General features: G+C 43.5%; 1 protein-coding gene across 1 annotated transcript in view; it reads right to left on the reverse strand.

The window, feature by feature from the left end:
* The window catches only part of NPEPPS (aminopeptidase puromycin sensitive), a 117,705-nt gene extending 109,013 nt beyond the window's left edge, over nucleotides 1-8,692 (reverse strand). The window contains exon 1 of the mRNA XM_040329795.1: nucleotides 8,453-8,692. Coding sequence (XP_040185729.1) covers nucleotides 8,453-8,575 — 123 coding nt within the window. The 5' untranslated portion in view covers nucleotides 8,576-8,692. The remainder of the gene's footprint in view (nucleotides 1-8,452) is intronic.
* Nucleotides 8,693-13,101: the final 4,409 nt, after the last annotated feature.

Genomic DNA, 13,101 nt, shown 5'->3' on the forward strand with positions numbered 1-13,101 from the left:
AATTAGTCGATTAATCGATTAAAAAAACGATTTATCGAACATGAAAAAAGTAATCAGTAACAGCCCTAAAATAAAAATATGGGTTTAGAATTGCATTCTATTATGTATATTTTACAGCATCCAAAACTTTTTTTGGAATTGGGTTGTACAAGAACACATTTTCCGTTTTGCTGTCCCTCAAAGTCGAACTCTAGGCTCAGCAACTGCCGAAACCCACCACAAGGTTGAGGTTACGTACAGAGCTGTGTGGAAGAATGCAGCGGTGCGGCATACTTTCTCAGTGCTCTGAGTGGCAGTGCATTGATAACACTGTGCTGGTCTGCGGAGACAAATGAAATATCACTAAGTGCTACTTCAAGTAAAGTTAACAAAAAAAAAAAACACACACACAACAGTGCCATGAGTAGACCACAAGCACTACACCATTCCTTGCCCGACCTGACAGACAACCTGCACTGTAAAATGTTGCAAAAATGCAGACGAGTGAGCCCTTAGTGACACGGCATTACTTTATGCAGCATTTTTCTGTGAGCCTAGGGTGATCTTATGACGAGCCCCGCAGGGAGCATTTGCCTTTTGTCAACATGTTTCTCAGGACATGAGTAGTGCAGCACAACTAATAGTATTCCCAGTCTGAGCTTTTAAAAGTGCATACAATGTTGTAAAGCACTGCACAAACTGTAGATGCCATATCAAATCATGTAGGATGATAAATCAATCATTTTTAATAAAACATATCTGCATGAATAGGCATCATCTAAGGCTGGAAGGAAGATTTAAACCCCCCCCCCCCCCCCCCCCCCTTCATGCCAGGCCATTTTTTGTGCTACAGCACTGCACTACTTTAACTGCCAACTGCGCGGTTGTGCGACATTGAACACAAATAAACTTTACATTTATGTATTTTTTCCCCACAAATAGAGCTTCCTTTTGGTTGCATTTGTTCTCCTCTGCGTCTTTTTTTGTGCTATAAACAAAAAAGGCTGACAATTTAGAAATAAACATCCAAAAAAAAAAAAAAAAAAAATGTAAAGTAATTTAATTTCTTCGTAAGTTTAGGCCAATATGTATTCTGCTATGTGTTTTTGGTAGAAAAATCCCAATAAGCGTATATTGGCTGATTTACACGAACATTATAGCGCCTACAATCTATGGGATAGATTTATGAATTATTTATTTATATATTTATGCTAGTATCAGGGGCAACCAGCGATTTATAGCGGGACTGTGATATTGCAGCAGACAATCTGAGACTTTGCCTGGAACCAGTGACACCAATACAGTGATCAGTGCTAGAAATATGCACAGTCACTGTATTGATGACACAGGCTGGGAAGGGGTTAACATCTAGGGAGATCAAGGGGTTAAATGTGTGCCTAGCCAGTGTGTGTTCTTTTACTAGGGGACGTAATGGATTCTAGTCCCTGCTTTGTAGGAACACAGAATCCATTCCTTCCCTCTTGTCAGAACTGAGACCTGCCTTGTTTATACCTCAGTTCTTTGTGCATTGTTAATGTCCTCCGGCACCCGCAGATCGGCTTCTGCTGTGAATTATGACATGAGGAGCAGCCTGTCAGCGGTGCATATGCCCCCTGCAGGTGGAAGTCCGAAATAAGAGAGAGAGATATGATCTGGTGCACAATTGCTTTGTTTGGGAAGTGTTAGTGTTTCTAGGGAGGAGGCGTCTTAAGGAAATGCACAAAAATCACACACACATGCATGTTTTATGCAATTCCATTGTAGTCTATGGAGCAAAAAGCTCAGTGTGGTGGATGTAAAGTCCCTGCACCTTTACAAAAAAAACACATTGTAGGAAACTGCAAAGATGTGAAGGGAACCCATAGTCAAAGAGGTTAAATGGTTAGTAGTGTGTTTTAGGATCTGCAACGGTGCTAAAAAAAAACACACAGATGTGAACCTAGCCCTAAAGTTTACATTACCTGAGGTCTATACACTGCAGATGTCAGAACTCTCAATGCTACTCTTTTCAGTGTTGTAAAGTCTTGCTTTCATCCTGCCTCCGATGGTCCCCACAGTGCTGCGCTTTCCATTGTTAGGGTGGCTTCTTTCTCTCTGTGTTGTATGGAGCCGCACTCCCCTCAGGACTACAGCCCTACGCACATTGCCTGTGTGCACACACAGACTGCCCTGAAAAAGGGCTCAGTATGCAAGCCCTGCCTCTACTGCTCCTCCAATGAATATGAATGACTGCTGGTAGATGTAGGACAACAAAGTATAGCGATATGGATGATGGGACGTGTAGTCCCTAAACAAGGTGATCATGTGACCTGTTCAATATGCTCTTCCTGGACAGAAGCTTGGAGAAGCGCTGCTGAGCGACCGGAAACCAGCGGCGATGATATCAGCTGTTGAAGAATTACAAAAGGGAGTGTGTTCCTCTGAATGAGACTTTCAAGGGCAATACTCCTCTAAGAATCAAAACCATAGATCTAAGAAATATATATTTATTTGAAAAATAGTTAAGAGATAAAATCTATAGTACAAAAGAGTGCACAGGATGCAAAAGAGATCTGCAAAGAAACAATTCAGTGAGAAGCAACTACTACGCCGTTGTATAATTAGAGCAGAGATAACCCCATGCGTTTTGCGTTGCCAATAATTGTTCTCTTCTTCAGGGGTAGGTGGTTGAACACAGGATGGAAATACATAATGAAATTTGCATAGACAGTAAGCTTGCATCCAAATTAAAACATTTGGAAAGAGTGCTGCTGTCTTGAGCCAGCCAGCTTGAGTCCAGAGATGTAAGCATACCCAGAAAAGGCAACCTTTTCAGACTATGCCCAGCGGAGAATGCCCCATGTCTGGTCCAAAGTGCTAAAAATCGCTAGCTAGTTTTTAGATGGTACAAGACACAGAGGACTGGAAGGCAGCGATGAGTATTTTCAGATGTTTAGGGTCCATTGCAAAAAGGGGGAGAGAAAAGGGGGGGGGGGGCCTTAATTCTGCCTCAGTTTCGATGAAGTCCAATCTGCCCTCAATGTGCAGCCTGAGAACAGCAGAAGAGAACAATTATTGCCAACTCGAAACGCGTGGGGTTATCTCTGTTGCTCTAATTATACAACAGAATAGTGGTTGCTTCTCACTGTATTGTATATCTCTCTTTTTGCATCCTGTGCACTGTTTGTACTATAGATTTTATCTCTAACTATTCTTCAAATAAATAACTCTTAGATGTATGGTTTTGATTTATAGAGGAGTATCACCCTTTAAAGTCCCATTCAGAGGAACACTCTCCCTTTAGTAATTTGACCAGTTTAGGGATGTGGGTAATACTTCCTCCTCCTTGGACAACTAACACCATTTAGTAATTTGTTAGAGGAATTGAACTTCCAACTTTTAATTTTACCTCTAGGCAAGCCTGTAATAAGGCTATAAGATATATACATTCCATGCAGCCAGTGTCATCACTGGAGCATGCACTCTGAAGGAACAGCCACCCATGCCATTCCCTCAGAGCCCTGTGCCGTGAGCAAAAAGAATTATCTGGACAGCCGCACTCCAAAAAAAATCGTTTTCCTTTATTTGTAAAAACAGGAGAAGCACCACAAGCCACAGCGTTCAGTTTGCTGTGGCTTGTGGTGCTTCTCCCGTTTTTACAAATAAAGGAAAAACGTTTTTTTGGAGTGCGGCTGTCCAGATAATTTAATTTCTTTTTGTTCCGCTATATGCATTGCCTGCACTTGTGGTCTCTGTGAGGACGACTATTACAACTTGGATCTGCCTGGAGTGGTAACTCCTCCCCTCCCTGTGCCGTGAACGGCGGCTTCTGGGCGCATGTGTAAGAGTGACATCATTGTGGCTCCAGCCAGTCACAGAGCCGGAGTCCATGAACCCGGAAACAAGACTGGTGAAGACGGGAGGCCCTGCAGAGCCGACTTCTCGGCGTGGGAGGGCTTCATTACTAGCACATTATGCCTTTACCTTTCAGGGTCCCAAAAAATATAAGGCCAGCGGTTTACAACCACTAAGTACTTTCACCTAGGATCAACGGAAATGTCTCACAGGAGATTACTAACCACTAATAAAGCAATCTATTAAAATAAAAAAAAAAGATGAAGACTTAAACCCCCTCCACCCAACAACCCTTTAAGGCTTGGTTCACATATATACAAATTGAATGCGTTTTGCACGACATTGCGATTCACATAACAAGTGAACCAGACTGGCTTTCAATGGAGCCGGTTCACATACATGCGGGCCGGTTTTGATGAAAATACGCAAAGAGTCCTGTGCGTTTCAGTCCGGTTTAGGTGTCAATTTTGCACCTGAAAACGCTGAAACAGCACAGAAACCAGCACCACTCTCTGAAGGTGATGCTCTGGCCTCTGTGGAGCGTCTTTTCATCGACCACAGGTCTCCTTTATCTTGAACTATTTACAGCCCCATTACATGAGTATAATTTAGTCATATCTGTCCCTCTCACCCCCTTCACCCTCCCCAAAGGCGCCAGCCTCCAGTGGGATTGGCACAGGCTTGCTCCATATACAGCATTGCTTACACACCGGTATTGTCTGGGAGGAGCGGACCTGTCCCAAATCACCCGGTGTCCGGACGGTTTTTGCAATATTTGTTACATGTTTTTATGTCATGCATGTCCTACATGTGTGCGATACGGTTTGGCTTGTCTATTATGGTCAGCCAAACTGGATATAAGCAGTTCTATGATAACATTTATATCCACAAATCATGTTTTAAATAAAGAATTTATACATTTTCTAATAGTAAATTAATCTGTCATTTCTAAAGCCCCCCTTTCTTCTCCCCCTCTGTTTGGGATATTTTTTCTATATGCCATTTAGGGCGGAATAAGTTATAACTTTAGATAAACATGGTTTCTTTCAAGCCTCTTGTACTATATTTTTTTCTGCATATATGTGAACCCAGCCTAAGTGGGTCCTAAATGCAAACTCCACCACTCGCAACATCTTACAACCGTATTTAGGGTATAACATGTTGATAAGCACCTCCTCTTTCACCCCTGTGACAGCATGTGGGTGTTCTCCTCTGCAGCAGCTGTCACTTTATATTCCATGAGTGCAGTAATCACAGTAGTCCATATCCACACTTCCTGTTAAAGTATATGATGTACAAATCCACCATTCTGAAACATAACATTTTAATGTTATAAACCTATTATCTTTTTTACTGCAGTCACATGATCATTATTCCTCTGCAGCGCAGGACATCACAGAGCGGGGTGTTTTGTTTGTGCATTACATACACCACTTTCATATGAGAACAGCCTCTGTTTGTCCCTGTTCCTCATTGCAAGGAGGATAGTATGTCTAGTAGGTGGCCGGTCTGATATCACAGATGGCTCCTCCTTCCTGCATGGAGTTACAGGACACTGTGCCAAAACACCTCGTCTAGTCATGCTGCGTTTATTGATAGCAAAAGCTGTCAAACAACACAGCAGACCTGGGTGGGTGGGTGAAAGCCAAAACTGACTACGGGGAGGATACAGGTACACCAAGGCCAAGCAGGTTGCACAGCACGTGAACTGACCACACCAGCATGAATCCGTTTCCATGCCTAGCGTGGTCAGATGGAGTTAGGATAGAAGAGAGAATACCAGGTACCATCAGTGTAAAAATAAAAACCATGAAGGCTTGCTTTATAACATTCATAAAACCCAGGCACATATTTAATATCAACCTGTTGGCAGTGGCCGCATGCAAATATGTGGCCTTTCGGCGTGTGGGCCTTGATGCTGCATGGACACATTTGCGTGAATTGGGGGAATACAGCTGTGATGAGTGTGTGGCCCTTGTCACGGCGGTTACATGATCATAAACCATGCCCCATCTCCCAGTGTCCTAAACCCCTTTAAACCCCTGGGGCTGCGGGGAGGTTAGTGGCACTTCATTGTTTAAGCAGTGCATTCCTTGCGCTAGCGGGACGCTTTTCAGGCATTCCAATGGGCAGGGGCGGTATACAGCGTTCTTACAACGCCCCAAAGATGCTGCTTGCAGAACTTTTTTCCCGTCCCGCAAGCGTGCCTCCTCAATGTGACTCAGGTTTTCACACTGGGGAGAAATTAGGGGCTTTACAGGTGCTATTTTTAGCGCTAAAACACCTGAAAAGCACCCCAGCGTGAAAGGGGTCTGGAGGGTCATAGGGGCACCGGCTCCAAGGGGTTAAACTCTCCTATCCTTTACAATCAAGGAAACTGCCTTCTTAGCCTCTGTTTGATCAGCAGTTGCCATGATGCTGAACATGTGATCATTTATGACACCACTCATTTGATGGCTTGAAAGTAGTTCAGCTGAGCGCACAAGCAAATATTACAGCTATTCTTGCTGCAGAAACAGCAGCTGGTGGTGTACATATGTTGTGATTCTTTGCTTCAAGGCAGGAATTGTATCACCTGTTGCACCTGGCAGGGCGGTGCCATCCACCAAGTGCAATCCATTCAAGTGAATGAGGCTGCGTACAATGTGTGTGGGTGTCTGGTTAAAGTATAGCAAGAAAAGAGGAGAAAAAAAAAAAAACATTCATACTCACCTAGTTTGTTCCCGGGGATTCTAAGACCGAAAAATGAGTGATCAAACGCAATTGAGTTCCCAGTCTTCAGAGACTGTCACAGTCAGCGTCCGTCTCTCTCTGCTCTACCCCTCCAGCGCTCACTGGAGCTGTGGGGAAGGCAGGAGTGGCTGGCTCAGGCTCACAGTGGCTTGCTGAGCCAGCTGCCAGTCAGGCATCAGAGTTGGGCTTCATTCACACTTATGCATTTTTAGTGCATTTTGCAGATTGGCACTAGAGCCCATTTAACATGGTTTCCTATGGAAAACGTTCTGTAGTGCAAATCTGCAAAATGCAAAAAACACTAAAAATGCCATAGGCGTAAATCCAGCCTAAATCCCTGCAGAGCCTGGATGGCCTCTGTGCCGTCAGCTGAAAGCAGGCTTTAGTCTGCTGGTCAGCAGAATACGTGTCATAGGAGTGCAGAACTGAGTGCACTCATGTGATCCATAGGAGAAAAGTATGGCCAAAAGCGGCAGTGAGGGTTCAATACGACTTGAAAAAAAGCACTCCCAAGCATCAGATCGCTCTTCAGAGACAAAGCAGGTGTGTATGAGCCCTAAAGCAGAGGTAAACCCATAGACTTAACAGTTTAAAAAAAACAGCTGCATTTCCAGCACATGCCGGGAATGTAACTCGCATTGGTTTTGCTCTCAACCAAACTGTCAAGGCAGCCAATGGCTGCTGTCATAACTGATCACATGTGCAGCACCATGGCAGTTAAAGATTAAAGGAGAAGTCCAGCCAAAGCTTGTATGGCTGGGCTTCTTCTATGGCTCACAGGAAAGTGGTCCATTTTGCTCTCCTGTGACCTGTTTTCAGCAGAAAGTGGGCAGAAGTCCGCTCTCTGCTGCCATCACAGAAGTTGGTCCAGGCTCCATGTCATGACCACGGAGTTGGGATCCGCCCAGATCTCTGGACCAACACCTGGCTCAGGCTCTCAGCGAGGCTCAGGCTCTCAGCGAGGCCATGCCCACCCCCTCCACAGCTCAGCACTCCAGTGAATGTGGAGGAGCAGAGCAGACCGCAGTGACAGTTTCAGAGAGCTGTGAGAACCGAGTGATCAGCGGTGTTTGATTGCTTGGTTCTTAGTGTAGAGGCGTCGGGGGACCGATGCTGCATCCACCTAGGTATAAATTCCCCCCCCCCCCCCCCCCAAAAAAAAAAAAGACACAGAAAACCCATACTTCTTGTAAACAAAGGCCAAGATGGCAGCTTCCTTGGTGGCTGAAAAGGATAGGAGGGTTTACTTTCACTTTAACGGTTTCCCAAAACAGAGTCAATCTATACCTTGAATTATAACAATTACAGCTGCCAGCGCGCTTATGTTAGCTGTCAACCGAAGCGTCAAATGGCTGGTGTCATAGGTGATCACATGTGCAGCACCATGGAAGCCACTGATCAGAGGATAAGATGGCAGCTTCCTGGTCTGTAAAGGATTGGAGGGTTTAGTTCCACTTTAGGTGGGATTTACTTCCCAGTCACATGACCACTGGCTGTCACATGATCAGGAGCCTGACCTGTCACCTGAGCTACAGACAGGGATCTGCATGGAGTTTACCTGTAATAGTCAGGCCTCACATTATTATCCAACATTAGAAAATACTTTCATTAAAAAGAAGAAGTTTATATACAGTAAAACACCCATTCAGGTAATAATGTGACATATAAACGTCCTATAATATAAAACTCCTGATAATAATAGTGTGTGATGTATGATATGAGTATAATGTCAGGAATGTGTGTACAGGGTGTCAGAGGGTGCACAGTCATCACACGGGGGATGTATATGTGTCCGCACACAGGAACATTACTGACACACACAGAGACACAGGCGTACTGCACATGACCGACACAAGCCCCCCGCTCCTCAGCTGCCCCACACACTGCCTGTCTCCAGCCATTCTACCTCCACAGTGGCCTCCAGTTTCCCCTCGAAGGTGAAGTCTATGAGGTCGGGCTTCAGGCACAGCCCGTAGTTGACGGGCCTGACGTCCGCAGGCAGCCGCTCGAAGGGTCTGCGGTCCGGCATGACGGAATTCCAAACTCAGCAGCCTTGTCACGTATGAAGGAAAACCCGCTGAGCCGACCACTGACTGCACCGTACCGACCGAACCTCCCTACGAACTGACTGACTAGGGGCGGAGCCGCGCAAAAAAACGGAACGTCATCACGTCTAGTTTCTTAGCCAACCCCGTGTAGGCCCACCTACCGTGCGAGGGAACACCCAGTACGGACCACCACGCCTACCATTGCGCTAGTTACGCCCCGCCCAGCCGTCAGAGTTGCGCCCAAATCACAGCTTCAGGGATCGGAGGGCTACGCCCATCTATGGGACATGCTCAGTTACCGCGCTTCTTCCTCAGTGTGGTGTCTGTCTGTGTCTGAGGAGAGTGAGGAGAGTATCAGTAGTGGGAAACGTAGAGACAAGAAACATATCTGACAATATTCAGTGAAACCTACATTTATATTAATTATAAAAAGAGAAGAAAAATAACATAAACCAAGTGTTCAATCCAGCTATTTTTATTTTTGTAATCTCTGTTTTAAATTATCTATTTTTTTTATCTTTTCATTTATTTTTACTCTCTTTTTATTTTTATATCTCCTTTTATTTATTTCTTATGTCTCTTTATTTTCTTTAATTTTGTTAATCTTCCTAAATCTAAGGATTTTTTTTTTAATTGTTTTTATCTCGCTTTATTTTTTTTATCTATTTTTATCTATCACTTTTTTTATCTCTTTTTAATATTTTTTTATCTCCTTTTTTATCTTTAATATATTTAAAACAAATAATCTCCTTCCCTTAACTCCTTTTCTATCTCTTTTTTATTTTCTATTTCTTTATTTTCTTTATTCTCTTCTTTGTTATAATTTTTGTATTTTTTCTTATCTTTTTTAAAAACATATTTTTTTTATTTTCTGTAATCTTTTTAAATCTTTTTTATTTAATTATTTAATTTTTTTATGTCCTATTTTCTCTTTTGATATTTTTCTAGTCTCTTGTTATTTTTTATATCATCTTATTTTTTTTATGTCTCTTTATTTTCTTAAATTTGTTTTAACCTAATTTTCTTTAAATATCTAATTTTACTTATTTATTTATTTTTTTTATCTTTTTATTATTACCTTTTTAAGTTATTTTTTATCTCCCTTTATTCTTTTATCCATTGTTATTTTTAATTTCCTTTTATTTTTTTAATCTCTTTTCATTTTTTATCTCCTTTTTTATCTCTTTTTTAACTTTTTATGTTTTTGTTTTTTATTTTTTATTCTCTTTTTTTGCCTCCTTTTTATTTTTTTATCTATTTTACATTTTTATCTCTTTTTATTTTTTTTAAATCATTTTTTATTTTTTATGTCCTTTTGTTTTTTTATCTCTTTTTATTTTTTATCTAATGTTATTTCTATTCTCCTTTTATTTCTTTAATCTCTTTGTATTGTTTTATCAAATTTTTATCTATTGTTATATTTTTTAATCTCTTTTTTATTCATTTTTCATCTCCTTTTATTTATTATCTCCTTTTGGTATCTATTTTTCCTGGTGCCTCCATGGCAGCATACCTGTGACAAGCTCCGCCTTGGCTCCTCCCTCAGGACTAGTGAATATTATAAAAGTGTTGGTTAGCACAGCCCCCACATTCTCCTTTTTTTCCTCATACCTCATGGCAGTGAATTCTGGTCGGTTGTCCTTACCTTCTGCATTCGGCAGCTTCCGTCTGGGTTCAAGCCTCTCCCGGACGCGGTCCCTTCTCTTGGGCAGCTAAATGCGCTGATAAGGTAGGGAGTCCCTTCTGTAGGATCTTTTGGGACAAGCAGTTTGTCTCTTAACTAAGAGCTCTATCTGCACAGTGGTGTTTAGGCATTTGCTCAGTTGTTGGCTACAGAGGTAGCAGCCATTTCTGCATTTACTTTTGTTTTCTCTCCAGGTTTTCTCCCAATCCTGCCTCGCACTAGTCCTCTTTGTATTCATTCCCCTTTCTTATTGTGCCTAGCCCCCTGTAAACTTTTCCAGCTCCTTAGGAGCCGCGCTCGCTTAGCGCCGGCTTTTTATTTATGTTCGGCGTCCTCAGTCGCGTTCTGCGCATGCGCCGGCGGTGCGCGTCTTCCGGGTTCTCGTCCCGACGGTCGGCGCATACGTGGTGGATCCGGAGGCTGCGGTGGCCATTTTGGATGAGGGCAGAGCGACGCTTTTTGCCCACAAGATGTCAGGCACAAGTCTGAAGCATTCTTCGCCTCTATGGATCCCTCTAGTGGCTTTAGTGAGACACCTAAAGGTTGCAGGAAGTACTACGCAGTCAGATGGCTCCAGGGAAACACTCTCTTCTCTTCAGGTAAGTAAAAGTAAAAAAAAAAAAAAAATAATAATAATGTATGCATACATATGTTTTCTTTTAAAAATAAGACGGATACGTGTATTATATGTTTATTTAAGTAAAAAAAAAAAAAAAAGGGGAAGTAGAAGAAATATAGCTTAAGTAAAATATAATAATTAAAGATAAATACACATATAAAATAAAATATATTTTTTTCGTGTCTCCGGGAATAAAAAAAAAAAAAAAAAAATCACACCATTTATTCAGAGGTAAATCCCCAGATTAGGATCTGACCCCTGGTTTCCTCTTTATTCTTTTCTTGGCTGCTACTTCTGCTAAATCCACTCAGTGTGAGCCATTCGCCACCTGTACAAGATCCTACTCTACAGATGAGGTAAGGACCTACGTTCAGGTAAGCTTACAGATCTTAAAGGAAAAGAGTGCACTGAGGCTGGTACTTTCTTTTCAGCCCTGTACGCCAGAAGATGTCTAAGAGAACCTCAAGGCGACATGTGGACCATGGTGACTCTAGTCCACGTGGAGACGGGTCGTCCAGGCATAGGGATCATAGGAGTGGCAGGTAATCATCGGCCAAATAAACGCCGTCACTCGCGCTCTTTGAAGCCTAGATCCCCGAAATGTCAGACCCGTGGAGTCACCCCACTTCCAGACAAACCGGTCTGGCGGAATTGCCCAGTGGCAGAGGGCCAAAGCCTGCAAATGGCGGACCTACCTAAATACGCGGGAGAGAGTTCCTTTGCGGATTTGGGCCCCACAATGCCGCCACAACAACCGGCATCTTCTACTCTGGAGCAATCGGCGGAGGCGTCCATTCCCGGGCCATCTTCAAGTGAAATCTCGCCCAACGCCTGTCTCTTCCTTCAAACATCAGGAAGAGAATACTATCTCAGGGGACTTCTCCGATGTCCATGATGCCTTTTGTTTCGCTTTCACCACGGTCCAGCCGTATGTGCAGGCGGTGAAACTAGCAATCGGCTGGGAGGAGACTGGCACAGAAGTCTAAATCGTGCCTCCCTTTTCTCCTCCAGATTGCCTTTTCCCTCTCATGGGCAAATTGAGGAGTGTGATTGAGGAAGAGTGGAAGAGGACGGAGAGAGAATTCTCCATTGTTCAACTAGGAAAGTTATACCTCCTCAAAAGCAGTTTCCGCAATGCTTGGAAGCCCTCCAGTAGTCGATGGAGTGGTGGTAAAGTTGGCAAAGAACGTCACATTGCCCATGTAAGACTCAACCTCACTTAGAGGTCACTGATTGTACCTGTGTAATGGGCCATGTTGGGCCTTGTTCGGCTCAGTAAATACTGGCCGGCTGCTGTTTTGTTTTCTATGTCTCTTGTATAAAAAATAAAAAAAGGGGACTCGACTTCACTTAGGCACCCACTAGACAGAAGGTTGGATCTTGATCTTCCACCAGACGGTGGGCAAACACTTGTAATCCTGCGATGGCCCTGACATCAATGTCCACCCCCCTTTACGTCTGGACAGATGTGATGGAGTGCGCAATGCAACTGGATATCCCAAGGGGGATACCACCAGGGCCTTAGATGAGCTAAAGCTCTAAGCAGATCTTATTGGTGAATCCGCAATCGATTCTTTTCTATGCTCCCCTGGGTCAATGCTCCACATAGTCATGGCCAAACGGGCCTTGTGACTGGAACCATAGTCAACAGATATTGCCTCAAAACAGAGCTGGTACAAGATACCTTCTGACGGGAAAGCCTTGTTTAGGGAGAAATTGGGTAAGACCATCTCTCGCATCAATGGCGGGAAATTAGGCCTGTTACCCCAAGACAGACGACCCGGGTGCTCCAGCTCATTCGCACCAAGTTTTTAATACTTAATACAAGAGTGAGGACTACAGACAGTCCAGACGGAAGAAGGCTGTAGGCAGAGCTAGAGAAGCAAGCATTCCACCTTCCTCAAGCCCGTATGCGGAAGCTCATGCCTACCTCCACAGGATTCTGCCAAATCCTTTTTCCCAAGGGGGGTCAGACTCAAGTACTTCTCGAGGATCCGGGTTCAAGGTGCAGGGATCCGTGGGTAGTCTTCACAGTTGAATATGGTCACTTCTGGGCGTTTATAGACACCCCCCCTCCAAATCTTATTTTTTTCCGACAAGGGTGTCGAGGTTCCCCCAGAAAATCTGAAGCACTACAGTGTTTTTTCTTCTCTCCTGTGCAGGAGCAGCAAGCAGTGGTCCCAGTACCTCTATCAGAGAGATTC

The sequence above is a fragment of the Rana temporaria genome, chromosome 12 (assembly GCF_905171775.1).
Source record: "Rana temporaria chromosome 12, aRanTem1.1, whole genome shotgun sequence".
Classification (NCBI taxonomy): Eukaryota; Metazoa; Chordata; class Amphibia; order Anura; family Ranidae; genus Rana; species Rana temporaria.